Source organism: Zea mays, chromosome 1 (assembly GCF_902167145.1).
Source record: "Zea mays cultivar B73 chromosome 1, Zm-B73-REFERENCE-NAM-5.0, whole genome shotgun sequence".
Taxonomy (NCBI): Eukaryota; Viridiplantae; Streptophyta; class Magnoliopsida; order Poales; family Poaceae; genus Zea; species Zea mays.
The window spans coordinates 204,504,238-204,523,527 of NC_050096.1; the positions used below are offsets into that span (position 1 = coordinate 204,504,238).

Below are 19,290 nucleotides of genomic sequence, written 5' to 3' on the forward strand. Positions count from 1 at the left end.
CGGTGCACACCGGACACCGATGTCCGGTGCGCCACCTGGCGCTGGCTGACAGCCCTTTCTTGGATTTCTTCGCTGATTTCTTCGGGCTTCTTTGTTCTTGAGTCTTAGACTTCTATGCATCTTTTTATGTCTTCTTTTGAGGTGTTGCATCCTCATTGCCTTGGTCCAATTCTCTTCGCATCCTGTGAACTACAAACACAACCACTAGAAAACTTATTAGTTCACGGATTGTGTTGTTCATCAAACACCAAAACTCAATTAGCCAAATGGCCCGGGGTCCATTTTCCTTACAATCTCCCCCTTTTTGGTGATTGATGACAACACAACCAAAGCAAGCAAATAATACAAGTATTTGAGTGAAAATATGCAATCTACTTGCTAAGATGCATGATTGTCCCCACAATGTGACATTATGGACTTAAGCCTCCCCCTAACTCCATAATTCACTTACTTCCTATTTTTGGACCAAATAACCAAAACCACTTAAAAAGCCATTTGTAGATATAAAATTTTAAATTAGTGGTGTTTGGTGTTTGATATAGTTTTCATTGCTTTGGCCCCTAAACTTCTCCCCCTTTGGCATCAACCACCGAAAAGGAAGACATTAAAAGCATGTAGGAAGTAAATAAAAGCTTGCCCTCAACAAGAATTGTATCAAATGATATCACTAGAAGGATATTAAATTAAGCCATGAAGGATACCACTTGTAGATCATGAAAGATACCACGAGTAGGAGTTCCTCAAAAGATTACTCCCCCTAAATGAGAATTCTCCTTTAGAAAGAGTTTTTCTCCCCCATTAGAGATGAAGAAATACTCCCCCTGACAGAGATCCTCTACTTAGGAAAAAGCATGTGAAAATTAGAGGTGCAAGACATGATTTGAAAAGACTAACTTCCTTTATGCATAGGTACCAGAATATGAGTTAACCACTTATGCATTTTTAGCAACAAGGAAGTATATGATATGAAATATAGTCTAATCAAATATTGGAGAAGACATGTAAATGATACTAAATGTAGTCTCAAAAGATACCAATTGAAGACCAATTGTAGGTCAATGGCGAACTTGAGAGACATGAGAGTTCTTGGAGATTTTGCAGTGGAAGATTGTTGTCTTTCTCCGGGGACTTTATTTTCCTTACAATGAGACTATCACATAAAATAGACTTGAAAAGGTGTTAGTCTCAAAGTATTAGATTATAGAGTAACCTCCCCCTAAAGGTGTGCATACAAGTTTTGAATACTTGTAGGAGACATGCACTTTGATTTGATATCAAGAGGGGCAAATTATCCATAATCCAAACTTTGGCACATATAAGTTAAATGATACAACTTGTAAAAATCAAAATTCTCAATTGATGCATCATTTACTGTGGAGTGATATAGAAGCTATGTGCCGTGCTTAAATAACCATTTTAAGCCATGTAGGTTTGCTTAAGTATATGAATTTAAAAACAAGCAATCCTACCATATGATTTACCTAGCATGTATGATTTTGAACAAAAGTACATAACAAATGTAATACTAGGCAAGAAAGGTAAACTAGATAAAAAATAAATAGATACCAATTGTAAAAACAAAGAATACAATAAAACTAGTTACCTTAGTCATGGGTGGGAAATTTGGGTCCAAAATTTTCACTAACCCACTTGGTAATAAACTTGATCCAATATGATGTATCCCATGATATACATCCCAACTTTGCCAAGTCTCCAAATTTCCCGAAGACCTTTGGTCCACTCACTTCCCTTTCGGGATCCAAACCTTCTTGGTGCTTTTCATGGTTGAAATTATTTCCTTTGGCACCCAGATGCGTTTGGCCCCCTTTCCTTTGTTGGCTTGCTTGTTGGCCTTGATTGCTATCACCTTTCCATTCTTTTTCTTCTTGACCAAATATGGTGTAGCTTCCTTTTTGTTCACCTTTTTGATGTAGGTGCTGGAGATTTTGCTTGTTGGCTTTTGCTTGAGCTTTTGCCTTTGTTTATCCCCGGTCATCGCCTTACATTGGAAAGACTTGTGGCCTTCCTTGTGGCACAGCCTACAAATCACAGTTTCTCCCTCTACAGGCTTGTTCACTCCCGCAGTGGTGTTATCCTGTGGAGGTCGGATTTGTTTGGCTTTGCCTTTCTTGTCATACAAAGCCTTGCCAAGACGAGCCACTTCTTGCTTTAATTGTTCATTTTCCCTTGCAACTTTATCAGAACATGTCTCTACAACAATATTCTCAACAACGACTTGGTTGCAGGGGTTAGAATCATCAATTAAATCAAAGCAGGAAGTAGAAGCATCTTTCTTAATTATTTCAGGAATTTCAGCTAAAGATGCTGCTGGGGTGCTACCAATGTTTTCTAGCTTAGTAGTTAGCTCATTATTGTGTATGCTAAGAATTTCCATTTTCTCTAGCAAATTTTCGATAGCTTCTTGGGAGCTAGCTAACTTAGCCTTAAGTTTTTCATTCTTTTTAATAAGGCTATCATCGGTAGCAGTGGATGGAGCACTAGACTCTAATAGCTCAATTTTAGTTGATAGCTCACTATTTAAGTTTGCAAAAGTTTCAAATTTTTCTAGCAAACCTTTGTAATCATTTTGGGAGCTAACCAACTTATTTTTCAACGTTTTAAGTTGAGCTTTTTGCTTAGTGCAAACATCCTGGAAAAAATTTACGGCTTCCACAAGTTCTTCTAGAGAGGCCTTTCCCTCACCTTCATCATCACTACTACTTTCATCACTAGAGGATGGAATGCTTTTGTTACCTCTTGCCATAAGGCATTTGTGTGATGACCGTGATGATCGTGACGAGGACCGGTGGCTGCGCGTCCTTGGAGGTTCATCTTCACTTGAAGAGTCATCCCAAGTTCTAACACTTGTGAGCGCCTTGCCTTTGCTCCTCTCCTTTTTGGGTTTGGCCATATTTGGACAGTTGTCCCTGAAGTGGCCCTTTTCCCCACATGCGAAGCATCCTCTCTTCCTTTGCTTTTTCCTGTCAATGTTAAAGAGAAGATCCTCGACCTGCAAGGGCACACCCATTAGATTAATCTTGCGGATCATCCTCATTACCTTTCCGACGCGTCGGATCGTTTCTTCGTCCTCGGAGGATGATGTGCATGGTTGATTATCTTCATCATCATCACTTTCTTCTTCTTCTTCCTCTTCTTCGCTTGAGGAACTTGGAGTGGGAGCCTTCTTTTTACCCTTCCTTTCATCACATGCAAAGGCATATGGCTTTGAGGAAGTTGGCTCCTCTCCCCGACTCATTTTTCGCGACATCTCAAAGGCCGCGATTTTCCCAATCACAATGGTCGGGGTCATGTTGCTCAAATCCTCCATGTTGTGAAGGATGGTGATGATGCTCCCATATTTTTGTTGTGGTAGCAGGGAGATAATCTTCCTCACAATGTCCGCATCACCTAGCTTATTTATGCCAATAGAGTTGAGCTCATTGATTATTAGATTCAAACGAGAATACATGTCTCTAACAAGCTCATCATCTTTCATAGCAAAAGAATTATACTCATTTAAGACTAGGCAATGTTTTTGCTCACGGACATTTGATGTGCCGTCATGGAGCTCATGCAATTTTAGCCAAATCTCATTAGCAGTTTTCAAGGTAAATACTTGGTTAAAAATGTCCATGCTAAGAGATTCATACAAGCAATTTTTGGCTCTAGCATTTAAATGAATTTCTTTTTCCTCACTCGTGGTGGGTTTCTCGGGATTCTTGAGGGGTTTCATCCCGTCACGAGTGACTCTCCAAACACCTAGATCAACGGCCTCTAGGTAACAAGCCATTCTAGCACTATAATATGGGAAGTTAGTGCCGTCAAAGTGTGGTGGCCTATGGGTATCCATCCCTTCCTCTAAAAAGTGTCGGCTCTTTTAGCGGTGAAGCTAAAGCGTTTCAAATGAGCCAAACCGGCCTCTGATACCAATTGTAGGAAACGGATGACGCCTAAGAGGGGGGGGTGAATTAGGACTTCTAAAACTTTTACTAAACTAGGCCACAATTAAATCCCTAGAGCAAAACCTATGCAAGAATCAAAACTAGAATGTGCAAACTAGGTTTTGTCTAAGTGTTGCTATCTCTACCGCAAAGGCTAAGTTTCAACCTACACTAAATAAGTATGACAACAAGATTGAAACTTAAATGCTTAATATAAATGCGGAATGTAAAGAGCTAAGTAGAGATGCAAACTCTCGTGGATGACGCCGGTATTTTTACCGAGGTATCCGGAACCGCGCAAGGTCCCGACTAATCCTCGTTGGTGCCCCTACGCAAAGGGAAGCCCACGCGAGGGCCAAGCACCACGGTCGAGTAACTCCGTAGAGAGCCGCGGGCCTTCTCCACGCGCAAGTGGTGCTCCGCTTCCGGCTCCTCTCGGACGCTCCCCGCTGTCTCCACTATTGAGCTTCCGGCCGAAACGCCGCGGGCCTCGTTCCCTCCGGTACACGGTGGCGGCCGTGACACAAACGCGGTTGTCACGGTCTCGCAAGACTCTCGCCCCACTCGGTACAATTACAACGGCTCGCGCAAGAGCCGAGGGGTTGTGAGGTTTATCTAAACTCACTCAACTAACTAGGATTCACCTAGAGCAAGCGCTAAAGCGGTCTAACTAACCTAAGCACTTCGCAAAGCACCTACGCTAATCACCGAGTGATTCTATTAAGCACTTGGGTGTTTGAGCACTTGGAGATATGCACTATGTGTATTGGAATGTTGCTTGGGCTCTCACACTTGAGAATGGCCGGTTGGGGTGGTATTTATAGCCTCCACACCCCCAACTAGCCGTTGAACAGAAAGCAGCAGCTTTCTGTCGTCGGGTGCACCGGACAGTCCGGTGCACCACCGGACACTGAACAGTAGATGTCCGGTGCACGCCACGTCAGCCGACCGTTGGCGCCTGTAGCAGTCGACCGTTGGATCCGACCGTTGCCTTTCTGCCCGTTGGCACACCGGACAGTCCGGTGCACACCGGACAGTCCGGTGCTACAGCCAGAGAGCGCCTGTCTGCGGCCTCTCTGCGCAGACTGTCCGGTGCCTCACCGGACAGTCCGGTGCACACCGGACACCGATGTCCGGTGCGCCACCTGGCGCTGGCTGACAGCCCTTTCTTGGATTTCTTCGCTGATTTCTTCGGGCTTCTTTGTTCTTGAGTCTTGGACTTCTATGCATCTTTTTATGTCTTCTTTTGAGGTGTTGCATCCTCATTGCCTTGGTCCAATTCTCTTCGCATCCTGTGAACTACAAACACAACCACTAGAAAACTTATTAGTTCACGGATTGTGTTGTTCATCAAACACCAAAACTCAATTAGCCAAATGGCCCGGGGTCCATTTTCCTTACAGATGGGTTGAACTGGGTTGGATGGAGCGGGCTCTTGGATCCGCAGGGCTCTACGTTGGTTATGGGTTACCAAGTAGGCCTCCATCAGCTTTTGGACATGCTCATCCTTGGCTTGCTTCAGGGCTTCAACAACAATGGCTTCACGACTTTCCAAGGCAGCTACACGAGCTTGAGCTGAGGTGAGATCCACATGGAGCTGACGGTTGCGCTTCTCTGCATCTTCTGCTTGGGCAATCATCTGACGGTGGTGCCGGGCCAAGAAATCATATTGTGCATCCAGGGTGAGCAGGTATGCAGTGAGGTACGTGACTGTGGGGTCATCCTCAAGAATCTGCTTCCCTTCCAATGCACGCATCCTGGCCATCCAAACGGGACGGTCTCTCTGAAAGGGCGGAAACAATCTGAGTGGGGTGTCGGCCACTTCTTCTTCATAAAGTTGACACAGGGTCCTCAATGCCTTGCGAGCGACGACTTGGCAGGTGTCTTTGAATCTGTGCCCAGCAGTAGTGACACTCCATTCCATATGGTGCGGACTGGATCCAATGTATACAGTCACAACACACTTCTCCGTGCCATGCTCGACGAATTCACGACCATCATACTCTGGCTGGCTCCTGATTCCGAGGCGGACTGTGCATGCTCTCAACAACTTGGGGAAACCATCTTCATTCTGGCAAAAGCTGGTTTGGCAACAGACCTCCATCTGACTTCTCAGAGAAGGAAAGGGGGGGAAAGCATTTTTGAAATGAAGGGATGAGAGCAAGAATTTTTTAAGAAAATAGTTTTGACTAAAAAGCTTTTGGATCAGGCTAAGGGTTACGTCCTGCGGCCAACCTAACAGCTCTGATACCACCTGAAGCGTCCCCAATCCTTTGGGACTCAAATGTAATACAATTACTAGTCCCAGGAGGCTAGTAAACACATTTATACATCAGATGATACCAAATCTGCTTAAACGAGACAAACCTACAAAGGTGGCGAACAACTTGAAGAGTTGGTCCACAACTCGAGACATATCATCAGAGTAGGGCTGAAGCAGCCCGATATACGCAGCGAAGCAAATCAGCGGTCCAACAGCCACAGGCAAGGTTGGGAACAGTCGTAACTCTTACCCGATCTCCTTTTTCTGAAAACAACAAATAAGCAAGGGTGAGTACAAACGTACTCAGCAGCCCACCTTCACCCGCGGAATGGGGAAATCAGATATAATGCATGGAATATGTGGAGCTCAAAATATTTTGCAGAAACAGCAATATTTTATGCAGGGTTGTTTTGAAAAACATTTTGTACTTTCGCAAAGCGCATCCTCTCCAAAAGAAGCAGGAAGTTTTTCAGTATTATAACAAAATCCCCTGGACTAAACCATCCAGGTATCTTAGCAGTTTCCCACTGGTTTTCATTTCCAAAAAAAACAGCTACTGGACTTACCGTCCACCATAGCTCACGGCTCAACCGCCGAACCTTTTAAAAAACCACTTTTTTCAAACGCACCCCTTTTTTTTGGAAAACAAAACATTAATTGCCATACCATACCAGACTCGTCCATTCCTGTGGACACAGACTATTCGAATAGGTTTGAACTCTACGCAGAGGTGTACACTTTACCCACTAGTCCGGCTCTACGATCTCATAGCTAGTGAGACCCGAATCCGAATCTCTTTCTTTCCCCGCACGTCCTAACCTTAACGGTTATCCGGAAGGAGTCAGGCCACCACCATGTCCAAACCGGACAAAACTTTCCCCCTCCTTATCCTCCCGGTGCTCCCCAGCCTTCATAACCCTGGGGTCGGACCGCACGAGTTCAGATTGAGTGACTGCCCACACAGTCTCGAGTGGTTGTACTATTAAAGAGTACAGGTAGTGAAGATGACAAACCGGTCCTTATATGAGGGGACAATCCTTCTGCTCACGCCTAAACCAGCTGAGCCAACACCTTAGGCCCTCCCCTAAACCAGGGAGTCCCTGATTATCCCACTCACAAGGTGATAAGGGTGAAAACCCTTCATCACACACATTTTGAAAAGCATTTTCTTTTGAAAACTCACACCTATTCTCAAATCATTTGGAACATATATATCAGGGATTGATTGCGGCAAGCGGATGGGTGGCCATAATAACTTATCTCAAAATCATATCATGCATAAAATAACAGGCTGAGGGTTGTGGTTGAAAAATCATAGGTAATTTATGCATCAAAGGGATCCAGTGAGCTTGCCGTGCTTATTTGGCGAAGGGGCAAGGGGAGCTCGCGGAACTGGCTTCTAGCTCCACTGCCTGGCGTAGACTTGCAGATCTGGCCTCCACGAGACGGCACGAACGCTCCGATAACTATACAACATGAATAAGCAAACATACAAACAAGCAAGTATACCAACAAATATTTAGTATAGTGGTTAGAATAGAGATATATGGATGGGTAGAGTCTTGAGTAGAATCTGCGTCATGTGGTGTTGTGATATTACTAGTGGTGGAGCGGAGGTGCTTACCAGGAGGGTGGACTGGAGGCGAAGCGACACTATGCGTGTAGCCGGCAGAGCAGAGTAACTGAGTGGGTGGGGTGTTTGCCTTGGCTGAGGGTGTTGAGTGAGTGAAGAGGGAGAGGGTAGCTGGGTGTATTTATAGCTGGGTGTATGCGGTGTAGCACAGTGAAGTTCACTGTTGGTGAGAATAGTGACGAATGAATCGTCTGACTTAGTATGAACATGAGAGTTATAGGCAGAATACGGGACAAGAGTATTTTGGGAGTTTTCTAGAATATGAACCATGCTTAAGGGATGACATGGTTGGATAGGGAATTATTCGATAAGAATTTAGAAACAAGAATTATTGGAATCGGAGTTTGGAAGCCTGGTTCGAAGGAATCTCAAAGTTAAGCGAGTTCAACTTGGAGAAACCTGAGATGGGTGACCAGATGGGAAGTTCCCACTGGAAGGAAAATCACAGTCACCAGAGTTTGTATGACTGGAATATGGGTCTGGCTGGTCTTAGGTGGACTGGACAGCATGATGTATGAGTAGTTGAAATTTGGGGTGATCGGCTAATCGATGAATAGTAACGATGAATAGTAATGATGAATAGTGACGACGAAAAAGTTACTAGATATCATCGATGAGTAGTAACGATGATGAATAGTAACGATGATGAATTGTAACACTGAATAGTAACGATGGTGAATAGTGGCAGTGAATAGTAATGATGAATAGTAACGGTGAATAGTGATGGTGAATAGTCGTATGAACGAACGATGAACGATGAATAGGAACTATGAACGAACGATGAACGATGAATAGGAACTATGAACGAACGGACGAACGATCGAATGATCGGACGAACGAACGATCGGAATTTCGGCAGCATAACGGCAGGACAAAGATTATCTGGAAGAACGATGAATAGGGACCATGAATGAACGATGAACGATGAATAGGAACTATGAACGATCGAATGATCGAACGAACGAACGATCGGAATTTCGGCAGCATAATGGTAGGACAAAGATTATTTGGATGAACGAATGGACGAACGATCGAATGATTGGACGAACGAACGATCGGAATTTCGGCAGCATAACGGCAGGACAAAGATTATCTAGAAGAACGATGAATAGGGACTATGAACGAACGATGAACGATGAATAGGAACTATGAACGAACGATGAACGATCGAATGATCGAACGAACGAACGATCGGAATTTCGGCAGCATAACGGTAGGAAAAAGATTATTTGGACGAACGAACGGACGAACGATCGAACGATCGGACGAACGGACGAACGAACCATGAACGATCGGACGAACGATCGAACGATCGGACGAACGAACGAACAAACTAAGAACAGGGGACGAACGATCGAAGAACGATCGAACGATCCTTGTGCTAGTGTGTGCTTGTGTGGAACATGGAGTGGGTGTGTGTGGGGGGGAGAGAGTTGCCATGAAATGGCTTGGGGTGGGATGAGAGGAGGCCCTTGCCCCTCTATTTATAGCCATGGTGGGGGGATTAGGGGGAGGGATGAGAGGATTAGTGGGAGGATGAGAGGATTAGTGGGAGGTTAGCATGTATTTGTCTTGTATAAGTGAGATTAGCTTGTAGAGCTCACCGTATGACACTGGAGGCATACGTATACGTATGAGCATGAAGAAAGTTATGAAGAAAATATTTATAGGGACTTGAAAAATGATTCTGAAGGTATTTCTCAAGAGGAAAAATACTTGGAGATATATTGGTGGAATATTTGGGCAATATTTCTGGAAAGAATTTGAGGGAGATCACTGGGGAAATATCTGGGCAGTATTTCTGAAAAGAAATTGAGGGTGATCACTGGGGAAATATTTGTAGAATATTTTGAGGAGGATTTTGGAAAGAATATAGACCACTATATTTTATTTGCTGATATCAACTTGCAAACAAACATTTTGAAATGAAATTTGAAATTCATTTTGAATTTAGAGCGAGTTTGAGAAAATTTCAGGATTTGAATTTTTGGGATGCTACATGCATCCACTATCTAACACCCAATGATTCCCTCCCGCCTTGTAGTTCACCTACAAAAGGAAATCAAACCTTTTTAGGTACCCAAACTTGCTTGGGTCCTTGGATGTTAGTGACCAAGGTCTTTGGCACCCAAATAGCCTTCTTTTTGTTGCCAACAATTGAAGTACCAACAAATCTAGCATGAACACCTTTTGCATTATGCGAAAGAACATAGCAATGCTCAAAACAAGTGGAGGATACATTCTTGAGCTTGGGACAATTTTTCTTAACATATCCCTTCTTGTGACACTTGTGACACACTTTGTCACATTCTTTCACAAACAATGTCTTTTGCTTTATGAAAGCAATCTTTCCTTTCTTGGGAACATATCCAAGACCCTCACGGTTAAGTGAGCACCGTTGACTTCCCAATATGAAGTCCAATTTAGCCTTTCCACCATATGCCTTTTCTAGGTCATGAGTTAGAGCATTTACTCTATCTACTAACACTTCATTCTCAACAATGATTTTTGATTCATCAAGAGCAATATTATCATTCATGAGAGAAGTTTTGCATTTATCACAAATAGGGTTAGTAGGTAGTGGTTCACTTGTAGGACTATCAAGTAAGTCACAAGTGACTCCAACATCCTCGGTGACCACCACAACTTCATGCACAATAGATGATTTTTGAGCATCCGCAAGCTTATCACAATTTTCCTTTAGATCATTGTGAGAGGTCTTGAGCTCCTCAAAAGACACTTGGAGGTTTTTATACAATTCCTTCAAGGTCTTAAAATTTTCCTTTTCTTTGTGCATGTAGTCATCGGCCTCACCTAACATTCTAACAAGATCATCATATAAATAGCCATCATCATCAACATCATCAACATCATCATCATCATTTATATCATTCAAATCGGTGATGATTTTTACCTTAGCATCTCCCTTTGGCATGAGACAATGGGGGGATGAGAAGAGTGAGGGAGATTCCTTGATGGCAATTCCGGCATTAAGCTTGGATGAGGTGTCATCATCATCATCATCCGAGCTATCATCCGAGTCCCATTCAACTAGGTAGGCTTTGCGATCTTTCTTCTTGTTGTAGAATTTCTTTTTCTTCTTATCACTTTCATCTTTGCCCTTCTTCTTCTTGTTAGGGCAATTCATGGCAATGTGACCGGGTTCTCCACACTCAAAACATTTTCTATTATTGAAAGCATTTCTTCTTGATGTTTGACCTCTTCTAGGTTGACCTCTCTTCGTCTTCATAAATTTGTTGAATTTCCTTAAAAATAGAGCCATATCACAATCACTCTCACTTTCATTTTCTTCATCATTACTATCTTCTTTTTCAATTGTCTTAGAGGCTTTAGCTTTGAGAGCAATTGATTCATTCTTCACTTTCTTTGCCAAACTTATAGCATCGGCTTGAGATTTTTTGAATATATCTTGAGTAAGAATTTCCCCCAATACTTCGGTTGGAGAAGTTGTAGATAGATCACTTCTTACTAACGTTGTCACAATAGTCTCATATTTCTCCGGAAGTGATCTAAGGAACTTATGAGTGAAGTCCACATCCGGTACATTAAAACCAAGTCCCTTGAGTTCATTCACTATCTCATTTAACCGGTTGAACATATCGGATACACTCTCATCTTCTTTCATAATAAATTGCTCAAACTTCCCTTTGCACACATATAGCTTGGCACTTTTCACAATTGTAGTTCCTTCATGAATTTCCATTAGCTTAATCCAAATCTCATGAGCGGTTGTGAGATTCTTGATACGATTGAACTCATTTATATCAAGAGCATCATAAAATACATTCATAGCTTGATCATTTGTATGGATATTCTCATTGTCACTAACGGATGGTTCATCTTTTCCTTCAACACAACAAATCCATCCCTGACAATTGGCCAAATTTTTCCACCCATTACTCTAAGATGCATTGACATTCTTATTTTCCAATAGTTGTAGTTATTCCCATCAAAATGCGATGGCTTCCTAATGTGCACATTATTGTTACTAGCCATTTTGTCCCACTCTGGGATGATTAGATCCACAAACAATGGAGTCCTTGGCTCTGATACCACTTGTAGGATCTAGGACACCATCTAGAGGGGGGGGTGAATAGACGGTTTTGACTAAAATAAAAAACACTAGGGAAATTTAATCAATATAACAAGAGGTATAAATTCTCTAGTGATAACAAGTAAACAATCTATGAGAATCAACTAGGGAGATTGAATACTTGAAGAACAATGTGCAAAATAGTAATCACTCGCACAATAATAAGTAATGCAATAAAGTAAAGACACCGAATTTTATCCCGTGGTATCGGTGATTTACCGATCACCCCTAATCCACGTTGAGGTGGACTTCAAGCTCTCACTTGCTCCTCTATCAAGACACGACTTGATCTTTGAGCCAAGTGGATAAGAAATCACTCAATACCTCGATTCCACTAATGTCACCTTTGCCGCTCCGGCGAGGTAGGCGCGAACCCCTCACAATCAACACCGCGGCTTCTCCATAATCTTCTTGGAGAGCTCGACGGAGACAATTACCTGAGTCGTCTAGGAGGCGGCCACCTCCAAGAGTAACAAGCCGATGACGCTTGCTCGGTGTACCACCTAGTGCCTCAAGAATCACCGATGGATGCAAATGCACTAGGACTACTCAATCTCTCACTAGAATGCAATCTCAAGCAAAGAGTGTGAGAGAGTGAGTTGGAGGATCACAATTAAGCTCAATGTATGCAAGGAATAACCAAGAGAGCCCTCACACACGAGCTGCCCTTCTATTTATAGTCCCCCACTCAAATCCAATCGTTATGAGCAAAAGACACTTGTTCTGCGCACACGCAGACGGTCCGCGCCCTAGGGCCGGACGGTCCGCCGTACACATAACGGCTATAATTCTTGTTTGAAATCTGTCAGAGCTGTCAGAAAAGTAAGGCCCGAACAGTCCGCCCACCTAAGCCGGACCGTCCGCGACCTGGCAACTTGGAGCACCCAGACCTCTGACCAAGTGCAGTTAACACAAGCGGACCGTCCGCCTTCAAGGCCGGACGGTCCGAGACCTGGAGACAGTACTGTTCGGGCTTATCCTCCGGACAATCCGTAGTACAAATCCCAAAAACCACACAGTCCCTGCCCAAACCAAATTTGGCACCTGCAGACTGTCCGCCCCTCAAGGCCGGACTGTTCGCACTATAATTCAGGGACTGTACCGAGAGAAGCCTCCACTGGTCAGAACTGCAAACGGTCCGGCCCCAAGGCCCGGACGGTCCGCAGTGCAAATGAACAGGACATGTCCGAAGTGGACAGACTTCGGACCCCACTAGAGGATCGCGGACGGTCCGCCCTCAAGGCTCGGACGGTCCGCGCATCCAAGACTTTGCACTTTTCAAACAAGCTTTTGAAAGGATTTTTTAACTCATAAAATAAAGCATTGTTAGTCCTCATGCAAATGCAACCACTAGATGCTCTATGAGGCACTAAGTTTTACACAGATCAAAGTCATTGACCCTCTTAATAGTATGGCTATCTAACCTACTAATCCAGTCAAGTATCTTCTCTAAACTCCTGAAGATCGGCAAAAACAAAACCTGTGTTATACCTTTCCCTTCATTTGATCCACAACCAATGCTTATGAATCTCCAAGATTTCCTGTTCTATGTGGTCCAACCCTGCATTCTTATTTCTCTAAGAATCGTTAGTCCACAATCAGTTGTCATTAATTACCAAAACATCACTAAGGGGCTTAGATGATTCACAGTTTCCTAACACTTGTTTTGGAACCTTGTGGTCCGGTGGTCTGAGGTTGCTGTTTCTGACTGTCTGCGGACTGTCCGACCATTATAGTCGGACCGTCCGCTCCTGTCTCAGACTGTTCGGCCTTAGTACCCGGATCGTCCGGCGTACGCAGGACAGGTGACCGTGATCGGGTGTCCGATCGTGCTTGCCCCCCAGTTCCTCCGATCTTTCTTTTGTCTGGAGTCTTTCGAGTAACCATTCTGCGTGACATATTTGGTGTGCGGGGATCACCAATGACGATATTTTTATCTTTGCTTTTATCGGCCGCACAGGGCCGAATTATGGCCTTTTTGCTCGTCGGCTCTAATGTGGTGACAGGAACAGGTGGCCTATCAATTTTCACCTCTTTTTGAAACCTCAACCGGCCTTCGTTTATAGCCGATTGTATTTGCCGACGGAAGACGGCACAATCATTGGTGTTATGGAGAAAGGAGCCATGCCATTTGCAATAAACGCGCCCTTTTAATTGTTCAACCGGAGGAATTACATGTGACAATTTAATATTACCATGTTTAAGCAACTCATCAAATATTTTATCACACTTAGTAATATTAAATGTGAACTTAACCTTTTCCTTTTGTGTCGAGTGCGGGTGAGAGCGAATAGAAGGTTTGGCCTTAGTGGGCCAAATAAGCTCAGGGACATGTGACTTTTTTGGTTCTTGGGGCTTGGGTGACCGGTTATATTTATGCCGGCCTTCCGCACTAGGCAGATCACAGGTGACTTCTGGTGCTCCGGACGGTCCGACCTACGTAGTTAGACGGTCTGTTAGTGGACCGGATGGTCCGGTACTATCCCCGGACTGTCCGGTCACGTCAGGCAACACCTGTAACCCTTGTGGTGGGCTCTGTGTAACTCCGGATTGTCCAGCGTAGGGTGCCAGACGGTCTGACGGAGGACCGGACGGTCCGCGATTGTGTGCGGATGGTCCGGCTGTGCTCAGAGTTGACTCACCATTTAGCGAAGATGGTGGTGACGGTCGTCCTGGATATGAGTCCATCGGCATACCAGAATATGGTTAGGACTGAGAAGCCTCATTTGTCGCTGATGTTTTTGACGCAATTATTTTAGTGCCCAATTTATGTGACAAAAAATTAGGTGTATGAGTATTTTCTAATGCATGCGTCATATTCTCTATATCCTCCATTATAATTTTAATCTGATTATCAAAATAAATTTTAACAGATTGAATATCGGCTAATGGTGTGGTGTTACTTACAATGGGGAGCTGATGCAGCAAGGCTGACAGTGAATCGTACTTTACTTCTCTCTTCTTGACGACCTTCTGGTGGTGATCTACCTTGAAGTGCGAGAGGTACCACTTTTCGCCACCTTGCTTATCTGAGCCTGTTGTCGTTGGAATTCCTCGTCCAGCCTTTTCATGTGGTCTTCTAATTTCTCATCCTCATTGGGCGCCGAGTTAGTCAGCCTTGTGTTAATGTCTAGGACGACATTGTTGTGATCTTTGGGATTGGCCATTGCAACTGATCTGATAGGTCTAATTTAATAGATCTGATCTAATGGATCGGATTTGATAGATCCGATTTTTCTTCCCCAGCGGAGTCGCCAAAAGTATGTTGGTGCCTTTTTGTCACCAAACACTATAATGAACCGCTTGGCGGTACTTGGCACCTTTAGTTGATGTAGAGTCAAATAAAGTGGTTATCCTAAATATGGGGCAACACCTCTATGATGGTCACCACCTATTTGGGACCAAATAGCAACGAACCCTATGACCTTCTCGTGATGAGTAATACCTTGGGTTCGGCTCCGCGAGGTGAACAGTGGTGGCAGCCTGCGATAGGTCGCTGGGTCGCCTGGCGGTGCCCTCTGCGGTGGCGCGGACGGTCCGCGGCTCTAGGCTGGACGGTCCGCAACCTGGACGCAGGAGCGGTGCCTTCCTGCATCACACCGGACGGTACGCAGATCTGGGCCGGACGGTCCGCGACCTGGCGACAAGGTCGTCTTTCTTCTCCTTGCTGGAATCTAGATCTTATCCTCTTGGGGGAAAAGATCTTAAGGTGCTCTGGGTCAACAGATCATCCGGGATGTCCCCAGACGACGTGGAGTCGCCTAGGAATTAAGAGATCAACTCGAGGAAGAGGTCTCGAGTGGACAACTAGATCTTGCCCCCCGGGAGGGGTGAGATCCTAGGGTCGTCTTGGGATCTGCAGGCCACCCAAGACGGATCTAGACGACGTAGAGTCGAATAGGGGTGGAGATGGATATGCGGAAGGCTACAACTAGAACTATGCTACATCTACTCCTAGGGCAGGAAAAGTAAATAATATAATTGGTTCGATTGGAATGTGTTGGGGGTTCTCAATCGGCCGTACCCCTTTATATTTATAGGGGAGGAGGTCTGGACCTTTTCCTAAGATATAGCCAACAAACTCACACGTGATTAGATAGATAACCACGCACGAGATAAGGATAAACATCCGAGTTAATCTAATTTCGGGACACGCGGACCGTCCGGGCCCAAGGGCCGAACCGTCCGCTCATTTTGGTGTCAAACAAGGGCCTAAATTCTAGGAAACTAAAACTATGGATTGCATTAACGTGCAGTTTATGGTCTTATTTAGTACAGTAGCTTTCCGCTTAAATAGAGACTATATGCTAAATAAATGGTATCCCTGGAGCTTTTAGTAGTTATTATAAATAAGTTAATCAGTGATGGGGATACATTTATGCCCCCGTTTGTTTCAGCTTTTTGGAGCTTCTGGCCACCAAAAGCTGCTGCGGACTGCCAAACACCTAGCTTTTCAGTCAGCTTCTATAAAATTCGTTTGGGTAAAAACCATTCAAAATCAACATAAACACATAATCGGTTGAGTCGTTGCAATAGTAGGAATCCGTCATTTTCTAGATCCTGAGTCTTATGGACACCTTTATCTTTTTCCACGCGTAATTCTAATGATATACATATTCTCTACGCAGTCAGATTCTCCTCACAGCTAGATTTTCAGAAAAGCTGGTCAAAAAAAAGCTGAACCAAACAGGCCCTCGAACACGTAAAAGTTCGCTGGAGGCAAGTTTGGTACGTTGTGCAGCACGAAAGGGGGTAGACACTTTGAAAGAATTATTGAAGTGGATACACATAACATGCATGACTGGATTGTAGAACAACATGAGGCTTAATTAGACTATGATGTAGTAGACACTTTGTGTTGGTGTCTCTGCTAGCTAGCTCTGTCTAGAGTGTGTTGCTGGCTTCTTTTTTCTGGATCCTTGCCCGGCGCTCCCGTACGAGCATCTTGGCGAAGCGGACGAGTTCATCCTCGTTGGTGCCTCTCTTGCCGTCGGGCTCGTTCTTGCCCGTCTCGATGTTCACCTTGCACGCCGGCTTCTTCAGCAGCCCCCTGCCGACGTCGACGAGGCGGTTGAGGTTCTCCTCGGTGGACACGTCGACGGACGACGTCTGTCCCGTGAGCTCGTCGTCCTGGATCCGGAGGTACTGCCTCTCCGAGTGCAGCGCCTGGAAGAGCACGGAGGCGTGGATGTCGACGAGGTCGGCGCTGGCCTGGCTGAAGCTGTCGATGATCGGCGTGGTGTCCTTGCTGCTGAGCCACCCCAGGAGGCCCCACTTGCCGGACTGCACGGCGTCGAACTTCTCCTCGGCCTTGGCGGAGCCTGTGCCCAGCGACAGCACCATGAACCTGCCGTAGTCCGCCGGCTTGATCGGGAAGAAGTCCGGGTTGCCCAGCAGGATCTGCTTGCTCACGTCCGTCATCGCCAGCAGCGTCTGCACGCAAGAGTTTCTCGAGTTTATTCGGCGCATATTTCGTGATTCATAGAGAAGTCAACTCAGCAGATATATAAGCCTACTAGGACTCTAATAAATTAACTGAACTGTTAGTAAAACCCATTTCTTCTTTATCTATTACAAGCCGTACGTTGACAATACACTACGTACACAGGTATCTATATATATCTGGCTCCAAGTACTGCAGACGATGCATAAAAAATAGCGCTCGATTCTATTTTCTCAGCATTATTATTGGGATCCTAAATCCAGACTGAAGCTACTTAATTCAAAGTAGATCTCATGACCCTTAATCCCTTATGTTATGCATGTTGGTACGTATACATGCATGTTGACTCACCGGGTTGTTCGCTGCGACGCCTCCGTCGATGAGGTTGAAGGCACGGGCCTTGCCGTCCTTGTCCGTGGTCTGGAACTGGTGGCCTGGGAGGTAGGTCGGCGCGGCGGACGTGCTGATGCACACGTCCGACAGCAGGGCGTCCTTGGAAACATCGGTGATGGCCTGTGCATGCACATAGTCGTCGTCGTCGTTTAGCATATATATAATCGGCGAGCAAACCATGCAAGGCAGCAATAATAATGTTTTTACATCGTATTTGGAGAAGACGGTGGGCTGCAAGAGCTTGATGTCGAAGGTGGGGATGACGATGTTCTGCAGCGCCTGGCTGACCCTGGTCTCGCCGAGGAGGTCCCGGACGAGGGCGTGGAGGTACTTGCCGTCGTACTTGGGCCCCGACAGCTTCTTGAGCAGGCCCAGAGGACCGCCGGCGCCGCCGCCGGGCGGGAAGATCCTGGGGCAGTGGTCGAGGTAGAAGCCGTTGATGTCCTTGGCGGCGAAGAGCGGGCGGCCGTCCTTGTTGGGCGCCGTGAGCATGGCGGTGACCAGCCCGCCGGTGCTCGTCCCGGCGATGACGTCGAAGTAGTCGGCGAGCCGCGCGTCCGGTCGCTCGTCGTACTCCTGCAGCTTCTCCTCGAGGAAGGCGAGGATGGTGCCCGGGATGATCCCGCGCACGCCACCGCCGTCGATGCTGAGCACGGTGACGATGCTCCCGTACGCCGGCGGCGTGGACGACGACGGCGTGGTGGGCGCGCCGACGAGGCTGAGCGCCCGGCGCGCCACCGGGTTCAGGGTCAGGCCGGAGCCGCCGTTGGTGCCGTGGTCCGCGGCAGCGTAGACGGGCGCCATTTTACCTCGCTCGATTGACCTCAAAGACTCAACGACTACGTACGAGGAGAGAGAGGTGGTCTAGATCCCGGCCGGCCGGATCGTAAATAAAGGCTTGATTTGGCTGCTTGTCTCTCGGGCGGGCTGCTGCGCTTTGTGTGGTGCGTTGTGGTGGCGAGAGGTGGGTGCACGAGAGCGGGTATTTGTAGTTGTAGGCTAGGGAGCGAGCGAGGAAGAGTGTTGGTAGCTTCGTAGTAGACTAGTAGCTAGTGCTGGACAGAGAGTATCAGACCAAGTCCGGTCGCGTTCGTAGTGCTGCTGCTGCTGCGGCATTCTGAACGGGTCAAACTCAACCAAGAGCCGAGCACGGGGTTGCGGTGCTGCATGATGGCGATCAGGTCAAGGTCGCGCACGAGCAGAAACCCACTTTGGATGGGATGGGCCAGAAAGCTTTGTTTCTTTCTTTCTTTCTTTCTTTCTTTCTTTCTTTCTTTCTTTCTTTCTTTCTTTCTTTCTTTGTTTTGGCTTGGTTGCTGGCCGCTTTCCCTTGCGAGTGCGATGAGGCACGCGCGGGCGCGCTGGCCGCCGCCGATTGGGGCGCGCGCAAGCAACACGACGACCGCGCATGCCGGCGGCTACGTGGTTGTGTGTAGCCGTACGTCGGCTACGTATTTATACGGCATGTGCAGAATATCGTCTATCCTATATATCTATCGCCGG

At 45.9% G+C, this 19,290-nt stretch overlaps 1 protein-coding gene across 1 annotated transcript; it reads right to left on the reverse strand.

The window, feature by feature from the left end:
• Positions 1–16,705: 16,705 nt before the first annotated feature.
• Positions 16,706–18,729, reverse strand: LOC100272901 (Patatin-like protein 2). The gene is made up of 3 exons (NM_001147354.1): positions 17,995–18,729; positions 17,746–17,907; positions 16,706–17,384 (listed from the first exon to the last, which is right to left on the reverse strand). Exons 1-3 carry the CDS (start codon positions 18,589–18,591, stop codon positions 16,836–16,838), a joined length of 1,308 nt encoding a protein of 435 aa, NP_001140826.1. The 5' UTR covers positions 18,592–18,729; the 3' UTR covers positions 16,706–16,835.
• Positions 18,730–19,290: the final 561 nt, after the last annotated feature.